We start from the raw sequence: 21,275 nt of genomic DNA, 5'->3' as shown, positions 1-21,275 counted from the left end.
CCACACATATACACACACACCACACACACACACCACACACACACACCACACAAACACACACACACTCCACACACACACACACACACACACAAAGTAGATCCCTTTCTACCATTCTGTGCCCTAAAATATTGGCTTTTTTCCTTGGTACTAATGGCAGAAAAAATGACTATTGCAATGTAAATTCAAGAAACCCCAAGAGATTCATTAATGTTTGATTCCCAAACCCCAGCTAAGTGTGGCATTCAAACAGGAAAGGAAAAAATATCAAAGGAATACACAAGGATTTTCACTTGCTCAGCCTCTCTAAGCTAGATTAATGCCTCAAAAAAGAAATACTGCCAGAATACCCCTTTTCTAACCAAAGAGGCACTCTGTCCCCAGTCGACTCCAGGAATCCTGGTACAATAATTAACGTGTGGGCCAGAGGCCCAAACTCACTGGCACAGGGCAGATTTTCAGATGAGAAACAGAGAAGCTCCAAATCCTACTCACATAAAGGGCTTATTGACATTATCTGCTGAAAAGAATACAGATTTCAAGAGAGACAGCCAGGCAGAGGGAAGGCAGAATTTTGGCCATGGAGGAAGTGGGTGGGGGGAGGGGTGGACTCTCACCTGGCTCAGAGCCCCTAAGTCTTTCCCGGAGCATTCTCTAAGTGTGTACCCTCAAGTGGACTTTGCTACTGGCTAAGGAGCATTTCCCATAGCACTGATGTCACAGACCCAAAATAATCCAGGTCAGCAAACACTTTCCACTGTAAACAGAAGGTTTCAGAGAGCTCCTGCGGCAGATGAGCTGTGGGTGATGCCCAGGTACCCTGCGCTAGAGGACAGGCTCTGGACCTGGGGCTAACTCAAAGGACAGAAATGACCCTGATGAGGGCAGCCACATCCACATCCAGAAAACCCAAGAAAGAAGATGGTCTGATTATTGGGAAGAGAGAGAGGGAGGGGATTAGGGCTGAGAAGACCCCTGGCTGGCTGAGAGATGGGAAAAGAGCTGAATAAGATGATATGAACATAGGCATTCATTGCTTGCTCTCGGGCCCACTGCTGGGCTTGGGATAAGGAGGGCCCTGGAGATGGAGGACAATTCCCCCATGATAGACAGTTAGCCTGTGTGTGCTTCAGATTCTTCCCAGCCTGGAGGTGCATACAGAATCCCCGGCTTACAGCCCAACAGAGGAGCCATCAAGTATAGCCATAACTAGAAAGTGTCTCTGTCTTCCAAAGCACAGGATGTCCTAAGCCTTCCCTGAGTCCCTTGACATGAAAAGCTTTTCCTGAGTGAGCACACTACAGTGACACCAGCTTTAACCTGGGTTCATTTTTTGGCACCTACTATGCCCTAGGGAAGACTTGGCTGCAAGCAGAAAGTTCTGAGTCAGCACAAGCAGGTTACAAAGTTTATACACCAAAGTTCATGTTTGTTGGCACAATTATTTATTCATCAATATTTACTGAGTAATTTCTTTTTCTTTCTTTCTTTTTTTTTTGAGACGGAGTCTCGCTCTGTCACCCAGAGTAGAGTGTAGAGGCGCAATCTTGGCTCGCTGCAACCTCCACCTCCCTGGTTCAAGTGATTCTCCTGTGTCAGCCTCTCGAGTAGCTGTGATTACAGGTGTGCACCAACATGCCCAGCTAATTTTTGTATTTTTTTTTTTTTTTTTAGTAGAGATGAGGTTTTACCACGTTGGCCAGGCTGGTCTCGAACTCCTGACCTCAAGCGACCCACCCATGTTGGCCTTCCAAAAGTGTGAGCCACTGTTCCTGGCCTTACTGGGTAATTTCTATGTGCTAAGAACTGGGAATACTCTATTGAATAAAACCGTCATGTTTGCTATGCTTTGGGAGTTAATAATTCTGTGGGAAAGATCTGTGACAAGTAAACAAACAGATATTTACAAAGTGTGACAAATAGAATGAAGGATATAAATAAGGGGTGGGGACAGGTAATCTGAAGGTAAAATATTTCTGCTGAGACTACAAGGATGGGAGGGGCTGTCTGTGGAAAACCAGGGATAAGTACAAATGGGGTGGAGGAACAGCATATGCAAGGAAGGGTCCAGAGGCTGGAAAGCACATGGTGAGTTCAGGGAGGCCAGTGCAGCTGGAACATCAGGGCCAGGGAGATGCTTGCACAAAATAAGTTGGAGAGGAGGTTCTTGAACTGTACAATACTTAAAGGTTTACCAAAAATTTTTACAGGTGTTACTATAGTTGAAACAGCTCTTTGAGGTAAGCAAGACTGATAGGATGGAGCCATAGAACCTATAAGGATACTGGCCTCAGAGGTCACAGAGTTAGCAGGAGAGCTGAGATCTGAAGTTTGTTCTTCTGTTTCCAAGCCTAGGACTCCATTTAAGGGAATATGTATATACACACATACTCTGTTTAAGGGGATACACACATATATGTTTAAATTGGGCATGATTTGCAATTAATGAAACATATAGATTTTAAATACAATGAATTTTGACAAATGTATAGCCCACAACATTTTAATCAAGATAAGGTACATTTCTATCACTCTAGATAATTTGCTGCAACCTTTTGCAATCAGTCACCCCTCCCCCAATCAAAGGCAAACTCTGTTATAATTTCTGTCCACATAGATTAGTTTTGCCTTCTTGAATTCCATATAAATGGAATCATACAGTATGCCCTCATTTATGTGTGGTTTCTTCTACTCAGCATGTTTTTGAGATTCATTCATGTTTTGGCATGTGTCAATAGTTTGTTCCTCTTTATTGCTGAATAGTATACCATTGTGTAAATATAACCACAGATTGTTTATCCATTTGTCTATATATAAACATTTGGGTTGTTTCCAGCTTTGGGTTATCATGAGTTAAGCTGCCAGGAACATTCTTGCATAAATCTTTTTGCAGATATATGTTGCTATCGCTCACAGGGAAATATCTAGGAGAGGCATTGCTGGATCATAGGTAGGTGTATGTTGAATTTTTATAAAACTGTATCAGTTTTCCAAAGTTGTTGTGTCATTTTACATTCTCACCAGAATTTTAGCCATTTGGGAGGCTGTAAAAAGGTGGTTTTAATTTGCATTTAACATGATGAATGATGTTAAGCTCCTTTTTATGAGCTTATTAACCATTTGTACATGTGACGTGGTCTGTTATAATTCTTGCCCATTTTTACCAATTTTAGTGTTCTGGGAAGTCATTACAACCTCCCTTGAGGTTGTAAGATATTCTCCTACATTTTCTTCTAGAAGCTGTATAATTTTAGCTTTTGGTTTATTTAGGTCTGTGATCTATCGTGGATTAATTCTTGTGTATTGGTATCGATCTTGTAACAGTACTTGATGGTTGACTAGACTTATCAAGTATAAGGACTCTTTATTTTTGTTTTATTTTTTACTTTTTATTGTGGCATAACTTGCATAGAGTCAAGTATATAAATCTTAAACATACAGCTCATAATGTTTTACATATATATACATCCATGCAACCACATTTAGATCATTTGAGGATTCCTTTTTAACAAAAAAAATATTTGTTAGCCTCTGTATTTTAGTATTACATTTAAGTAATACTTACATGTTAGCTTTCTGCCATGTTGACTTCTTTCAAACACACGCATTTGACAGGCATTATGCATTTGAATTAGGAGCACACATGGATTTGTAAGCTCCAGCAATAATTCCATGGCTCCGCAGTGATCTTTGGCTTGCAGTTGGGGAGCAAATACATTATACCCCACAGACACGTGATTTCTATCCTCAAAGAGTTTATAATCTAAAAGAAGGCACTAAGAAATGCACATGAATAAATTATGTTGACTCACAGCAAATGACCTGTAATTATAAGAATGTTTTAAACTAAGGGCCAAGGACTTCAGAGGAGGGAATAAAATCACTTCAGGAGTGAATGAGAGGTAGCAGGGTGGAAGAGTATTTAAGCCTAAAGATGGCTGGGCTGTTGATAAATAGGGGTCATTATAAGGGCAACTGCCAACTGGAAATAATGGTTTTTAAAAAGTGCCTTTGTTGGTACCCTTTCAGTTGTACTTTACAGAAACCCAGTGGAAACCAGTTTAAGCAAAAAGAGAATTTGTTGGCTCTTACAACTAGGAAGTCTGGGGTCTGAGGTGGCTCTGGCTTCAGGTATGGCTGGATTAGAGGTTTTCCTATATGGTCAGAGCTAAGACTTTATTTTGCAGATGGCTTCTTCATGTTCGACAATCATGGCCACTGGTATTCCCGCACTCTTTTCTCCTTAGCTCAGCAACCTCAATGGAATAAATACTTCTTCTGAATATCTCCCTATCCAATTCCAGGGAATACTCTGATTGGCCTATCTTGGGTTTAATTTCCACTGATGAGCAAATCCTTGTGGCCAAGGTGGATGGGAAACTCTGATTGGCTAGCACAAGTCATATATCATTCTCAGGGGCGGGGCATGGTGACAGTCCATTAGCATGACAAGGAGATGGGGAGAAATTCTTATAAAGAATTTGAAGGAGGAAGGATAAAACATGCTGAGCAGACACCCTGGCTATCATATTAGGCTACAAGGCATGTGGGTTGTGAGTAGGAAAGATGAATGGGGAGCAAAGAGGGAGGATTTGCTCTGGATACTGAAGTGTTGCCATGGAATATTGTCCTGTATGCTCCTTCCCAAATGTGAAAGTCTCTGGTCTGAGTATCATTCTCTGCCCCTGAAGAACTGTTTACTCTGCAGATCCCAGGGCAGCCTGTGCAGCTTGGCATTTAATGGCCACTTGAGAAGACTCATATAATACCAGAGTGTAAGTTATGAGGTGTGCTGACTACGAAGGCAACACAAAGCATGGAAAGCTTTTTGGTCCTCTCTGTGTCTATTGCTAATGACCTTCTCTATCTTATTTGAAGTAACACCCCTTGTGATTACAAAGATAGACTAAATTAGAAGGATTGGACATTTCTTTGTCATCATTTGGACTAGAATCTCAGACTAGAATCTCAAAGTTGCAAAAGACCTTTGAGGTCATCCAGTATAGGCGTCAGCAAACTGGCTCATGGGCCAAATCACCCTCCACCTTCATTCTTGTAAATAAATTTTGATTAGTACACAGCCCTACCCATTTCTTTACTATGGCAAGTTTCATGCCGCAGAGACTGTGTGGCTTGCAAATCCCCTAACAGGAAAGGTTTACCAGTCCCTGGACTAATGTGACATGTTCCCTGCTTAATCAGAATTGCCCTCTCCAACATTCATTTCACACCTGACTCATGCCAAGAACCAAAAGAGGTAATACATGGAAAATGTCTGAATAGGGTCTTACATGTAATAAAATGCTCCTTAAATATTAGCTTAAAAAGTCCTGTGTTACCAATATATATACCACTCTTCTTCTTTCCTAGTGGAATGACCGAGTGGTGACTATATCATAATAATACCGTGTGTTGGTTATTTTGTATCTTTAAAAGGGGGTTCCCCAATATAGCACATTCAAATGTGCTTCATTACTTATCACTATTAATCATTATTGAGTATTTTCTATGTGCCCGGTACTGTGCTAAGCATCTCACATATATTCTCTTACTTAAAGTTCACCTATCATCCGCATCTTAAGAGGAACCTAAAGTTTGGGGGTCTGGTATAAAGCAACTCTCTGAAGGCGGCACAGCTAATAAGGGTCAAGATGGAACTTGGACCCAGGCAGTCTGATTCTAGAGCTCAACTTCTTATCATATATATGATCTAGGCTTCTCAGTATGGTCAATAACCTAGTTTTCAAAGTACCAGTTTTCACAGTCCCAGAAATTGGAATATACAGCAAGCCCACCCATGGGCATAGGTGCAGAAATGCACAGCAGGGCTTCAGGACCATTGGGAGCTCATTCTCCCTGCATCCCCACACTCTCCACTCTCCCTCTCATCCACTCACAACTGCACTGCTGCACTAGGTCTGCTTCTCACTGCCGCCAGGCCCTCTGATGCATCAGGTATGTGCTGCTGGGGAGATCTTCCTAAATAATGCACAGCTCTGGGCAGGTTACTACTGGGCTCCAAACCTCTCCTGACTCCTCATTGGCTACAGACTGTAACAAATACTGTTTAGCATGGCATCTGACACTCTCAAAGATCTGATCCTCACCAACTCCCAGCCTTTTCTCACTGTCCACATACTCATATTCTCTAGCATACACAAACTGGACTTCTAACAGCTCCCGATGAGGGCTTTCTGTCTTTTTATTTCAGTCTCCATCCCAGTTCCCAGACAAAGGCCCAGGACTCAGGAATTGTGCATTAGGGTGTGTGGAATGCCTGCACAGGAACTGACTAAGCCCATCTAGACTGCTCTTTGTTTTCCTTCGACTCTACACAACGTAAGTCTGTTCCCTGTCTCAAGGACCAAGTGGAATGGAACCTTCTCCAACAAGCATTCCCAGGCCTTCCAGAGGAATCTGGCCTGTCTTTCTCTGTACTCTTCCGTTCCCTCTCAGCACCCACCATGGTTTCTCCCACATCACAGTCATGCATGCTTGTGTCTGCCCCTCCAAGATGCTGGATGGAAGCAGTCTGAGGTCCAGTTCTCTGTCCTGTGCATCATTGATTCCATGGTGCCCGGAATGTGGAACGTCACTGTCTCACAGTGTGAAGATTTGTTTCACTGCCTGAGTGAATGAGTGAATAGTGCTGAGACATCCAATGGGAAGACCAGCCATCCCAATCCATGTTTCCCCTGGCGATCTCCATCACAGTAAAAATACAGAAAGACAGTAAAAAGGAGGAGCAGGGAGGAGGGAAAGGAGGCCTCAGGGTCAGACCAAAACAGTTTAAACATCTGCTCCTCTGCTTCCTATCTCATTTGACTTTATACAGGCAATTTACCTTTGAACCTCATTTTCCTTTTATGTAAAATGAGGATATTGAAGTATTCCTCATTAAATGAATCCATCCACGTATTCACTCAAGGCTCCATCACTTTTCTTAACTTTGAGATTTGGAGCCAACTATCTCTTCTCTGGGCCTCAATTTCCTTCTTTTTAAAATGAGAATAATGTCAGTGTCCTCTTTATAGGACTTTTGTGAAGCATAAGTGGGCTCATTCATGTGTCCAATAAATGCTTTTATAAGTGGTCATCACTCTGCATCAAACACCATGTTGAGTGTGCAGGACTCAGCAGTGAAAAAAACAGACAGGGTTTGTCATACAACCGTCATGTGGCTTACAGTCAAAGGAGGATGAGAGACAGAAACAGAGAAAATGAGCTAATGAACAAAATAATCACTGACTGTGGTAAGCTCTGTGAAGCATGGTGAGAGCAAATATAACATGGGGGATATTCCTTAGACACAGAATTCAAGGAAGGCCCATGTAAGATTGTTGCAAGGATTAAATAAAAAAATAGATGTAAAACATTTGCACTCAGGCTGCAGTTGGAAAAGAGTCTCTTGATCAGGAGGAGGAGGAGAAAACATTAGTCTGAGTCTAAGGAATTTCTGATGGCGACTGGGCTTCAGTTCCTGAAATGCTGCCTCTCAGGTTCCTTCTCCCTGCATGTAATAGGCCCAGGGTCTGTCTCTGCCAGTTGAAAGAGGGATTTATAGTCACCTGAGGTTCCTGCACCATATAATTCTAACATCACAGGCAATTCTCCTTCAAGAACGACTCAGGCTGACTGTGAAAATATCTAATTTTATGGTTGCTTTAGACGATCACCAGACGGGCAGGGCTGGGATCCCTGGGCTATTTCCCCATATCTCAAAACACAGGAATAGACCTCGGGCTGCCCCTGCTCCTGCAAGCTGAGCATGACTTGCAGCGGGAAGATTGGCACTTGATAGAGTGTGCTTCAGGTGCTTAAAATAGATCAACTGTGTCATTAGACTCTTGCAAAGCAGTTGCTTCATTGGCCCTGCTGGCCTGGTGAGGGCAAGAGATAACAGCCCGTGGAGAAAGACCTGTGCTTTGCACAAAATTAAGCAGATGCGAGAAAGAAGCTTTGGAAATGATAGAGGCAGTAGAGAGTAGCATTCTGCTGCAAAAGAAGGTGGGGCTGTGGCACAGGCACACAAGCAGCCGCCACAGTCCCTGAGAACAGCAGGGCAGCATGTGGAGCCTGTATGTACCCCTTGTCTGACTGGTGACACCCTTAGAAAAAAGGCCTAAGAGATGTTTAGGGAGCCAGGTAAAACCTAATCTGAAGTCGCTGAGGGACCATCTCCAGGCAGACACAAAACTAACACGTGGAGCTGCCTGGTGTCTTCCTACTGTTCCTGCAAACATCCTCTCCCCAGCATGTTTCAAGTCCTTCCACTGTTCCAGTCACTCTTTCCTGGGAATGCACCGGCTGATCACTGTCCTCCCTGAACACAATGTTTCAAACAGAGCCTGATCAGGGTCTGCAGAGTGAGACTCTCACCTCCCGTCCGTATGGCCTGAAATCACATTTTTCCAGTAGGCCACACTGCTCAGTTGCCTCTTTCTGAACTTGAGACCAACTCCTGCTCCCCTAACCTCTTCCTCCAATGGCTGCCATGCCTGGTGTAGGAGACATTAGGGAGTGATGGCCATTGAGGAAGGGAAGAGTTCAAGTCATGTCTGGGAGGTAGAAATGACCAGATGTGGCGACAGATGGAATACAAGAGAGTGGAGGAAAGGGAAGTGTCCCAGAAGACTACTTTCTAATCACTGACTTAGGACTGGCTAGATAGAGGTTCTATACATCAACTGGGACTGTAAGAGCTAAGGTAGGCTTTTTGTTTTCTTAGGAGAGTAAGTTTATTAAATTTCAAGTTGAATTTGAAGTGCCTTGGGAATATTCCAGTAGCCATCTTAGCAGATGATCAGAAAGATGACCCTACAGCTTAGGAAAGAGATCTTTATCTATCTCTATCTTAGGGTTTAGTAGAGAGAGTGGGCTTTTCATGAATGCATTAATTCATCAATTATCTTTTGAGTACCTACTATGTACCAGACACTGTGCTTTGCTTTCTGTGAATTATTTGCTACCTTGATTTCTTCCAGAGGAATGAGGAAGAATCTGCCCTAAACAGAAGAAATTATGTTGGCATGATCTACTTTCTCAAGCAGGAGGACCCTGTAATGACAGAGGAATGGTTGTGAGTAGCCACACGGAATCATTGTTGTGGCCTTTCAGCACTCACCCCTCAGCTGGGTGGCTAATCAAACTCACCTAACCCATATAGAGCTCATGCTGTTGACTAGATATTCTCAACTGGACCAGGCATGTCCTGTATGTCAGAACATTCTCTGGAACAGTCCAGCCTCCTCGGACACCCTCTTTTGGGCTAGAAAAGGTGCTCAGATGTGGGATCAGTTATCCAGAATTGCCCTCCTTTGTTCTGTGTCCTACTGTCTTTTATTAGGTTCTCTGAAAACAAAACTGACCTCCAGGAGGTCGGGGCAGGACATTGCTTGCCCTGTTATTTGCCTAACTGTATCCAACAGGATATGACATCACCCTTCTGGGAATGGGTCAGTTGGGGGAATAAGGACATGAGGCAGGGTTTTGCTCACTTCATGAGGACTTTAATAGCATGGCAATGTTAATCAATTGCTAACTTCAGACAGAATTTTCTCCCATAATCATTAACAGATGTGCTACAGCTTCCACATCTCTGTGTGAAGAATCACTTCTACATATTTGATGTTTTATGGATCATCTACTGGACTACAGTGGCAAGGTGACATAAAAATATTAAACTATCACTGTGTAATTTAATAGGAAGTGATAATTTTGGCAAGCCAGAGACTAAGTATATACCCCAACCAAAGCAGGCAATCCTATTGATTGCTGTTAGGAAGAAAAATTAGGTCGGGGCTGCAAAATCTTTCGATTTTGTTTTGTTTTGAAGAGAGCTAGAAATCCCAATTCTGATTTCCCAATTTCCCATTGTTGGCAAATAATTCAAATTCACTAAAAACCTGGTGTAGGGCAAATAAGACGTGTCCCTTTACATTGGCCACCAGGAGGCCCCTTTCGCCCAGCTGTGTGACCCATGATGTTAAAGGCCACATTTGTTCTATTTATTGTTGTATCTCCAGCATTATGCTTGGTGCAGAGCTGGTGTCCAGTAAATACCTGATGAATCAACAAATGGACAATCCAATTCTTATTGCCTGTGTTGGACAGGCCCAGGAACTAGGAAGATTGGAAACGAATGTCATGACTAAATTCCCTTACACTATTGAAACACCACAGTTGTGAGAAATGACCAGGTGAGGTGGAAAGCATGGCAAGCAGACTGGCTGTGGACATGCTAAATTACTGGGGTCTTCCCATGTGGGGATCTCCTACATGTGAGCACTTCCCTTCAGGTTCTTAGGAGGAGAGGGTCCACGTCCATGGGTCAAGGATAGCAAAATGAGGGTTTAAACATCAAGACTAGATAGATAAACTTAGTGACTCTTGCATTTAGTCACCAACTGTCAGCATCCCATGCTAGCATGGGCAGTGATTGACATTCAGGGGAAACCAGACCACAAGAAAACCTCCTTGAGGAGTCATTTCCTTAACAAACACTCTATTATGGATTGAATTGTGTCCCCACAAACTCACAATTGAGGCCCTAACCCTCAGTACCTCAGAATATGACTGTATTTGGCAATAGAGTCTTTCCAGAGGTAATCAAGTTAAAATGAAATCATTAGATGGGTCTTAATCCAATGTGACTGGTGTCCTTGTGGAAGGGGGAATCTGGACACAGAGCTACACACGGATAAAGGTGATGTAAAAAGACCCAGGCAGAAGGCAGCCATTTCCAAGCCAAGGAGAAAGGTCTCGAGTAGATATTTGTCTCGCAGCTTTCAGAAGGAACCCTACTACCTTCATTTTAGACTTTCAGCCACCAGAGCTATAAAACAATACGTTTCTGCTGTTTAAGCCACCTGGTTTGCTGCATTTTGGTGCAGTAGCCCTAGCAAACTAATACATACTATTTATTTCAGAAACCTTTGTTATGTGTCATGCACTGTTCTAAGGAATTCACAACTAACTTATGTATCTTTATAACTCCTCTATGAGAGAGGCACTATTATTAGCCTCCTTGTAATTATCATTACAGATGAGGAAGTGAGGCACAGAGAAGGTAAGGGACTTGCCTAAGGATACACAGAAAGTACAAGCAGGGCTAGAATTTGAGCCCAGCAACCTAGCTTCAGTCTGTGTCCTTAAGAACTGCAAAGGAAGAATTTATCTGGCAAAATACCCAGAAAGTCGAAGGTGTTCGGACACTTCTGGTTGTTTTCTGTACTTTTACAATGGCTTCTGCCTAAAGTTGGGTAACAGCCAGTTGTTGACCATTCACCACAGCAGATGCTATCGCAGCAAGAAAAAGCTTTTGCCAGATAGGAAAGCTGGAGTTCAGAATTGATATCACTTCCTTTACGCAATCCAAGTGCTCTTGAAATCACATTGTGATTCTTCTGAGATGTGTTATAGTCATTTTGGATGATTTTAAAATTGTTCCTTACGTTATTTCTCTAACCCCTCCTTAGCCTCAAGTAATCATCTATCAACAACTGCCTCATTCATTTGGGAAGCACTGTTTTAAAACCATCTCTAACCTTGTAGAGTAAATAATCACTTCTACTTTATCTGTTTTGCAGATGTAGAATTTCTGGAGAGGGCATCCTACTGTGTTCTTGTGTGTAAGGGATCCTGTTCTTCAGGGATCCTTAGATTTCTTGATCTGGGCAACGGCATTAGCAGAGGAAGGTCATCATGCCCCGTGTGCTGGGTGTCTTCTGTTCTGAACTCCCTCACCTCTCCAGATCTGTTCTGCCTGCTTCCCTACTCTGGACTGTGCCGTGGGAAGCTGCTGACCATTACGGACCTATCAAATGCCTTCCTTGCCCTCTGGCTTCTGATTGGACTTGACCAATGGGGAGTACCCATAGGAGATCTGAGCGAGAGAGAAGAGGAGGATCAGGATATTTATCCTCCTGGTTCTTTCCTTGGAACTAGGCTGGCTGCCTTCCTGGGGCCACAGCCACAGTTCCTGTCAGGCAGCCCTCACCCCATAGCCAGCTGGGTCTCTGGGTCCAGCGGGGGGCAGTTGTGGTAGCAGTGGGTCATGTGCCACAGTTACTAGGCTCCTAGTACTGGGCCATGCTTGCTTCTCCTTGTTTGTTTCTTAATGTCCTTCTTATATACTTGTGAGGAGTTCTTCCATTTAACTCCTCTCAAACTGCCAATCTGTTCTCTGCCAAGACCCTACCTAATAGAATCCTCCTTTTCCTCTTTGCCCTATAAAACAATCAGTGGCTAGGCCATGCAGTCTTTATTTTCTAAAGGATGCTTCCCCTTATTTCTAGTTTTATAACCATCAAAATTTTGGCCCTCAGATGTTTTCTGAACCAGGACAATTGGAATCCTAACTTCCTGTCTTCCCTTTTTCAACCCATGCCATATACAATGCCAGGTTAATAAGCTTCCTGTAGGCTTCCTGGGAGCTATGACTTTCCTATGTAGAAAATCCAGCACCTACTGTAATACGAGAAGAACAGACTAATTTTTAATCAGAGGATTTGGTTTTAATGACACCATCTTTCCAGAACTTTGCTTTACTCAACAGCCAACTCAACTTCAGACTCAACTCCATTCACTGAGACCCAATGCCAGTGAGTTTCTAATGTTATTTCACTTAATCCTTACAAGAACCCTGCACATTGGTATTTATTGCTCACATTTTATACACGGTAAACTTCAGCTCAGAGGCATGATCTATTCTGTCCAAGACCACAGAAACAGTACACGATAGATCTTGAGTTTGAACTCAAGAATCCATATGCCAAAGCTCAGGTTCTTGCCGTCCCAGCATGGTATCTACTTATCCCACAACATCTTTGTGGGAGTTATATGACACTTCAATACTCTCTTCAACAGAACAAAGTCTACTTCAAAAAAGTAATCTGTTAGCATACCAATCCATGGTAAAGACCAACAAAGGGGCTAGAGGCAGGAGGAGGCCTATAAAATGAGTAGGAGCGGTACATGGTACCATTGATCTTGGTGCTCTGGGGAGTTAGGAGGCAAGCCTTGGTGAAGTGTGAAGTGTGGAGCTGGGCAGAGGGGCTGGTGCTAGTCGGGAAAGGGCTTTCTGGGCAGAAGGAACCATGCATGTAAAGTCAGCAGGAGCAAACCCTTAGAGGGAATGGGAGAAGGCATATGTGACAAGAACACTGAGAACTGTGCACTGTAGACAAGATGGGGCTGGTCAGCAAGGCCAGGAGCAGGCCACACAGGGCCCTACAGGCTTGTTGAGGAGTTTCCTTTCTCACCCTAGGAGCATGGGAGCCTCGCTTTAAGCAGAATATGATACAGAGTGGGGATGTGGTAGGTGGCTGAAGGGGACTGGCGCAGATGAAAGGCCAGTTAGAGGCTGCCTCAGTAGGTCAGGAGACAAATGAGAGATCCTTGGAATAGGTTGAGAGTTCATGAGGGAAAGAAAGGCTGAATGTTGGATCCACCCTAGAGAAGCCAAAGTGGCAATGATTGGCCAGTTTCCCTCCTTTCCTCTGCAGTCCTTCACCGAAGCGAGTGTACTGACTCAGTATGAGCCCAGGCCTTTCTGAGCCTTGGGTGTCCTACTCACATGTTTGGTGTCTATTTTCTCCTGAATGAGGACTGGACCCCACCTGCTGTGCTCTACCTAGGTCTGCCCACCACCTCACTCCAGCATCTCCAAAATTACCCCTTTCTTAATGTTCAGCTAGATTTCAGAAGAAAGGATTCTAATGAAACTAAAATTCACACTGAAGAGTAACTGACTAAGCATGCTCTTGTTTTTGTAATCTAAGAATTTTTTTATTAGTAAAAACAATTTACAAATGTTTATAAAACATCTCATAATCCCATTTAATCCTTAAAAAATCACACTTCAGGTATGCTTCTCAATTCATGAGAAGGATGTGACTGAAGTCTGAGAGGTTGTGTGAGCTGCTTGCTAATGTCATAAAATCCACAATGACAGCCACAATGATGCCCACAGTGATAATGACAGTGTGACCACCCATCAGTGACATGATGCCAGTTGTGCCCACAGTCAAGGTACTACACAAAACATTAACATTTGGTTTCTATTCCCAGCTGAGGTATGCCTCGTCATTTCCATTTTTTGCCGATGAGACAACATACTGAAGGCCACATGTCTAACACATAAAAAATGAGAACTGGAACCTGGAACAGTCTGATTCCAGGGTCTGCACTCTATCAACTCTTATAGTGAGGTCTTATCAACTCAAAGACCACAGCCCCATGCTTCTCTTCTCCAGATAAAGTGATTAGGAATTTCTTATACGAATGACCCTTGAACAACATAGGTTTGAATAGTGTAGGTCCACTTACACAGATCTTTTTCAACTAAAGGCAGATTGAAAATACAGTATTTAGACAAAATGAAAAAAGAAAATGACAGGCCAATATCCCTGATGAACATAGAAGCAAAAATCCTCAAGAGAACACTACCAAATCAAATTCAGCAGAACATCAAGAAGTTAATTCACCATGATCAAGTAGGGTTTATTCTTAGGATGCAAGGTTGGTTCAATATGTGCAAATCAATAAATGTGATTCACCACATAAACAGAATGAAAAACAAAAAAAATATGATTATCTCAAAAGATATGGAAAAAGCTTTTGATAAAATCCAACACCCCTTCATGACAAAAACTGACTTCAGTGAAGTCTCAGGATGCAAAATTAATGTACAAAAATTAGTAGCATTTCCATACACCTATAACACTGAATTTGAGAGTCAAATAAAGAACATAATCACATTTACAAGAGACATGCACACACACACATACACACACACACAGAGAAAGAGAGAGAGAGAGAGAGAGAGAAATCCTAGGAATATATGTAACCAAGGAGGTGAAAGATCTCTACAAGGAGAACTACAAAATACCACTGAAATAAATCATAGATGACACAAACAAATGAAAAAAACATTGCATGTTCATGGATTGGAAGAATCAATATCATTAAAATGGCCATACTGCCCAAAGCAATTTATAGATTCAATGCTATTCCTATCAAACTAGCAACATCATTTTTTACAGAATTAGAAAAAACAATTGTAAAATTCATGTGGACTCATAAAGGGGACCAAATTATCAAAATAATCCTAAGCAAAAAGAACAAAGCTGCAAGCATCACATCACCTGACTTCAAACTATACTATAAGGCTACAGTAACCAAAACAGCATGGTACTGGTACAAAAACAGACATATAGACCAATGGAACAGAATAGAGAACACAGAAATAAAGCCACATACCTACAGCCATCTGATCTTTGATAAAGCTGACAAAATTAAGCAATGGAGAAAAGACTCCCTATTTAATAAATGGTGCTGGGACAGCTGGCTAACCATATGCAGAAAAATGAAACTGGACCCCTACCTTTCACCATATACAAAAATTAACTCAAGATGGATTAAAGATTTAACTGTAAGACCTCAAACTATAATAATTCTAGAAGAAAACCTAGGAAACACCATTCTGGACATTGGCCTTGGGGAAGAACTTATGACTAAGTCCTTGAAAGCTATTGCAACAAAAACAAAAATTGACAACTGGGACCTAATTAAACTAAAGAGCTTCTGCACAGCAAAAGATACTATCAACAGAGTAAACAGACAGCTTACAGAATTAGAGAAAATATTTGCAAACTATGCATCTGACAAAGGACCAATATCTAGAATCTGTAAGGAACTTAAACATTTCAACAAGCAAAACAAAAACAAAAAACACCCCAAACCATTAAAAAGTGGGCAATAGATATGAACAGACACTTTTCAAAAGAAGCTATAGAAGTGGGCTGGGCACACTGGCTCATACCTGTAATCCCAGAACTTTGAGAGGCTGAAGCATTTGACACCAGGAGTTTCAGATCAGCCTGGGCAACATGGCAAAACCCGTCTCCACCAAAATAAATATACAAAACTTAACCGGGCATGGTGGCACTCACTTATCGTCCTAGCTGCTCAGGAGGCTGAGGTGGGAGGATCGCTTGAGCTCGGGAGGCTGAGCCTACAGTGTGCCATGATTGTGCCACTGAACATTAGCCTGGGCAACAGAGCCAGACTTTATCTCAAAAAAAAAAAAAAAAAAAAAAAAGACATACAAGTGACCAATAGACATGAAAAAATAAAAATGCTCAACATCACTAATAATCAGAGAAATGCAAATCCAAACCACAATAAGATACCATCTACACCAGTCAGAATGGCAATTATAAAAAGTCAAAAAACAACAGATGCTGGCAAGGCTGCAAAGAAAAGGGAATGCTTATACATTGTTGATGGGAATGTAAATTAGTTCAGCCACTATGGAAAGCAATTTGGAGAATTCTCAAAGAACTTAAAACAGAAATACCATTTGACCTAGCAATCCCATTACTGGATATATATCCAAAAGAAAATTAGTCATCCTGCCAAAAAGACACACACACTGATATGTTCATTGCAGCACTATTCACAATAATAAAGATATGGAATCAACCTAGGTGTCTATCAACAGTGGACTGGGTAAAGAAAATGTAGTACATATATACCATGGAATACTATGCATCCATAAAAAAGAACAAAATCATGTCCTTTGCAGCAACATAGATGCAACTGTAGGGCATTATCCTAAGCAAATTATTTCAGGAACATAAAACCAAACACTGCATATTCTCACTTATAAGTGGGAGCTAAACATTAAGTACTCATGGACATAAAGATGGCAAAAATAGACAATGGGGACTACTAGAGGGGGAAGGGAGGGAGGAGAGCAAGAGTTGAAAAACTAACTATTGGGTACTATGCTCAGTACCTGGGTCATGGAATCAAGTGTATCTCAAAGCTCAGCATCATGCAATATACCCATGTAACGAAGCCTGCACATGTACCTTCTGAATCTAAAATAAAAGTTGAAATGAAAAAAAAACCAGTATTTGCAGAATTTGAAACCCGCCTATACAGAGGGCTGACTCTTTTTATAAGCAGGTTCCACAAGGCTGACTGCAGGACTTAGTATACACAATTTTACCAATTCCCACGTGTACAAAGGGATGACTGTAATCTCACATTTTGCCTCCATTTCAGTGTTGACATTTGAACCATTGATTAGGAGCTGTACTCAGTGTCAAACGTGTTACACATCCTAGTATCTTTCATAACCCAACAATTAACTGCATGACTTGAAGAAGCCACTGAGCATTAACTACAACATTTCTGAACACAGCTTCAAATTTTCACCCATAAAATGAGGAAAAACACCCATGTCACAGGTTGGGTGGGACTGTCTGGTGAGCTCAATCAGGGGAGTGCTTGGCATGGTGGCTGGTGGAGAATGAGGAGTAAATAAATAGAAGTGAACGAAAAACTAAGCAAGAGTTTCTATTAGGGATAGTATCAGGCATGAGGATCAAGTTAAGAATTTCACATCTCAAAGGGGAGATTTTTGCTTGGTCAGGTCACCCAAGGACCCCCTGCCAATGCCCTATCCATGCCACCCTATGACTCTGTTACTCCTTTTCTTGTGAGGTCTGATGTCTACTCTCTGTATTTGCAGCCTCTTGGGTTTGGGAGGTACCTCCATGATGATGGAGTTAAGCCCCCAAAGTTCTGCACTTGCTGTGTCCCCCAGGTGTCTGTTTAGAGAAGCATTTCCTCTTAGGGGGAACCCTGGGGGCTTCCGGGGCTGCTGAGTCATTCTCCTCTGTTCATTTTCCACTGCTTTCCTCTGTTCATTTTCCACTACTGCAAAATACACACACTCTCCCTGCTTATAAAAAGTAGTGGCATTTTTGCCAGTCAGTATTCAACTCTATTGGTGCTTTTTTCCCTTCCTTCCCTCCCTCCCTCCCTCCCTCCTTCCTTCCTTCTTTCCTTCTTTCCTTCCTTCCTTCCTTCCTTCCTTCCTTCCTTCCTTCCTTCCTTCCTTCCTTCCTTCCTTCCTTCCTTCCTTCCTTCCTTTCTTCCTCTCTCTTTCTCTCTCTCTCTTGCTTTCTTGCTTTCAGAAGGACAGTCTCTGTTTTCTTCTTTCAGGAATACTCAGTGTTACTAATAGGACAAGAGTTCCTTAGCATTCCAGAGAGAGAAAAGGGCAGAGTCAGTTGCCGGTTTCTTTTCATAGTTCCTTGAAAAATAGATGAGCCATCTTTCTCTTCTGCCACTTAGTGGGAAAGGACTCTCATAAATACATTTTTTTTCCCCCTAGAGATAGTGAGAAGTGACAGGCAACTCACATCTTTATTTGCCTGAAAACATGCAAATGCAAACATGTGACCCACTAGCTGATAGGGGCTGCAGGATTTTCCTCTTTTCCTGAGCCTGGTATGAAGCCAAAACACCATTCCAGCCTGTCAAAATCAAAAGGCAAAATTCTTTGGCTGTAAGAGGCAGAGAGAGTCCAGCCACACTTGCTAGCTAAGCATAGATACACAATACACAAAGGAAGACAGCAGAGAGATGAATCATACAAATATGTAGTAAATAAATATATTTAATTTTCATCTCAGTAGTTTTTGCTTTGTTGTTGTTGTTTTTTTTCTCTTCTATGCCAACAGTCTTGAAATGGAGGTGGGGGCGGGGTGGAGTGTGTGAAGAAATAGGTTTTGGCTGGATACAGCTTCAATAAGGTCTTGATAGTTCTGGCCTTGTTGCTCAGCTCTAGCTTTTTAAGAAAAAAAACTTGTAGATTCTTAGATTAGAAGCCTTTCTTTTATTATTATTATTATTATTTGAGACAGAGTCTCACTTTGTTGCCCAGGCTGGAGTGCAGTGGCACGATCTCAGCTCACTGCAACCTCCGCCTCCCAGGTTCAAGCAATTCTCCTGCCTCAGCCTCTCGAGTAGCTGGGATCACAGGTCCATGCCACCACGCCTGGCTAATTTTTGTATTTTTAGTAGAGACAGGGTTTCACCATGTTGGTCAGGCTGGTCTCGAACTCCTGACCTCGTGATCCACCTGCCTCTGCCTCCCAAACTGCTGGGATTACAGGCATCTGCCACGGTGCCTAGCTGATTAGAAGGCTTTCTAATTCAACCTCTCTCATCATACAGACGAGCAGTCTGAGATGCAGAGAGGGTACTGATAACAAAGTCATAGACCCAGGAAAGTGACTGTTTGTAGGGGTTCTCTGGTTCAACAGCCCCATGCGATGCTGGAATAACCTAGACAGGCCAAGCTGACAAGAGGGCGGGAGAGTGAGTCTGGAACCGAGACATGCCCTCCCAGGTCACAGCGCTACATTGAAGAGAAATAGACTATGCCTTCTTGAATTTCGGACTGCATTCTCAGTAGCTGAGGCCCTACCTGGCAGCAAAATATCTGGTCCTGGCTCTGCAAGCAGTTGTTGCCTCTGGCATGTTAGAGCCCTTGGCCAAAGGGTTGTTCCTGTCCTCTTGTTCTCAAGGATAACTAACCAGCCTGCAAGTACATAGAGAAACCAGTGCCTGGGCCCACCGGGCTGCAGGCACTCCGGAGCTGGATCTTTCACAATCTCCAGACCCAAAGGTGGCCTGGTGATGATTTGTTTATCAAACTGCGGTTTCCCAGCCCACTGCCTGCCCACACCCACCTACCCTCCCGCCTGCCCACAGGCCAGCTTCCCTGCTCTTCCCACCTCTGGGACAGGCAGTGCCTTCCAGAGGTGTGCAGGGAGGTCTCCTCAGAGCCCCCACAGTCAGACAATGGCCACACACTGCTTCCTAGGCCTTCCCAGGCAGTGCTAGAAGGAGACAAGCAGCCTTCCCAGCAGAGGCGACCGGCGCCGCTGATAAAATATTGGCAAAATTATCACGAAAAACCAGAGTCATGAAGCTATCCCTCTGCCAAGGAGAACGGAAAGCACCAAAAAGGAGCCTGGGGGTCATGTGTCCAGAGATGCCAGGCTTCCTTCCTCTTTCCAGGCAGCCCGAGCGCAGGCTCCCTCACCTCCCGCCCCCACCCCTGTTCCCATGGCAAAGGAGAGGAGGATCCACTTACTGCTCGTGTTCATGGTGATGTCTTTGCACTGGGTCTTTCATTCAATACGGAGGCCCCGGCTGCTTTTTAAATCTTCCGTTCTTCGAACCTCACTCATCACCTGGGGGGTGAAAAGGCAGTCCAGTGCCAGCTCTGTATCCTCAGGTGCTCTCTCTCCTCTGCTGTCCCCTCTCTGTCTGGGCTGTAGCCCCTGGCCTTGAAGGCGCGTGGACTAATAGGCGCAGGTGAGAGCAAGGAGGAAGAGGCGGCAGGACACTGGCGCCCCGGTCCTCCTGCTCCTCAGATTGGAATCCCGGGCAGAAGTGGGGTTGGCAGCGCCCGCTCGCGCGCACCCCGGACTATTCCTGCCCAGCGGCTCCGGAGCCCAAAGGGGGTGTGGACCACAGGGAGGCAGGGCGGGGGCAGCGCGTCCCCGCCCGGCCTCAAGGAGCAGCGACCCGCCCCGGAACCCACCTCTCGGCCAGTGTCGGGAGCCAGAGGCCCCTGCCCCGGCCCCTGCGACTGATTCATGAATCCTGGTCCTCGTCTGGGGTCTCGAATTCCAGGGCTAGCAATGCGAAATAGGAGAGCTCGACATCCATGATGCGGGCTCGCGGGTTGGCAGCGCGGGGGGCGCGGCCGCTCGCTGCTGCCACCTGCTGGACGCACCGGCGCGTGTCCGAGGCCCCGCCCCGCCGGGCTTCTGCCTGGGCCCTGGGGTGTGATGGGGGATGGACGAGACCCTGTGTCCTGGGACCAACGAGGGGGTGCTTGAGCGCTTGTTTTCCCTCCCTCGATCCTGGGGTCTAAGGGCTCGACAATGATAGGAAAAGAAACATCATTAGAAGGGACTGTGAAGGAAAGCCTGGCTTTGCAGGAAAACAGTTTCCATCCGGCCCTGCTGCTGGCAAGCTTGGTGCAGTCTAGGTTCAAGTCGGTCACTACCGTCGCTGCCTCATCTTTCTCAACTGTGAATATGGCGTCTGCACAAGTGGATGATACGTAAGGGGCTCCTTCAGCCTCCCAGCATTTATATCCCCTCTTCCCTCACTGATTCCCTTTATCCCCTATCACTGATTCATCATTAGAATTGTTTATTACCCTCTCTTCCCCACGAGAATGTTAGCTCCATGAAAGAATGGGTCTGTCCGTAGGGTTCACTACAGGCCCCCAATACCTAGAACAGGGCCTGCCATATGGTAGCTACCAATGAATATTTGTTGACAGATCAACCCAGACATTTTCTGGGTTTAATATTACACGGTCCTAAGAGTAGATTGCCTAGGCGCCCCACCCTGAAACACTTCCCCATCTGAGGAGAACAGCAGGTATGTGGCCT

At 43.9% G+C, this 21,275-nt stretch overlaps 1 protein-coding gene across 8 annotated transcripts in view; it reads right to left on the bottom strand.

The window, feature by feature from the left end:
* ABLIM3 (actin binding LIM protein family member 3) overlaps positions 1 to 20,617 on the bottom strand; it is a 118,940-nt gene extending 98,323 nt beyond the window's left edge. For 5 of the 8 annotated variants that reach the window (XM_025387505.1, XM_025387507.1, XM_025387508.1 and 2 more), the window contains exons 1-2: positions 20,411 to 20,617; positions 19,958 to 20,057 (exon numbers count right to left, since the gene is read on the bottom strand). In XM_025387505.1, the coding sequence (XP_025243290.1) occupies positions 19,958 to 19,970 (13 nt within the window). In that variant the 5' untranslated portion in view covers positions 19,971 to 20,057; positions 20,411 to 20,617. Of the gene's footprint in view, positions 1 to 19,957 lie in introns of all 8 variants that reach the window. The other 3 variants (XM_025387506.1, XM_025387510.1, XM_025387512.1) reach the window with 1 other exon arrangement.
* Between the last annotated feature and the right edge of the window lie 658 nt (positions 20,618 to 21,275).

The sequence above is a fragment of the Theropithecus gelada genome, chromosome 6 (assembly GCF_003255815.1).
Source record: "Theropithecus gelada isolate Dixy chromosome 6, Tgel_1.0, whole genome shotgun sequence".
Classification (NCBI taxonomy): domain Eukaryota; kingdom Metazoa; phylum Chordata; class Mammalia; order Primates; family Cercopithecidae; genus Theropithecus; species Theropithecus gelada.
Note: the sequence above shows the minus strand (reverse complement) of the source record. Positions and strands in the feature narration are given on the sequence as shown.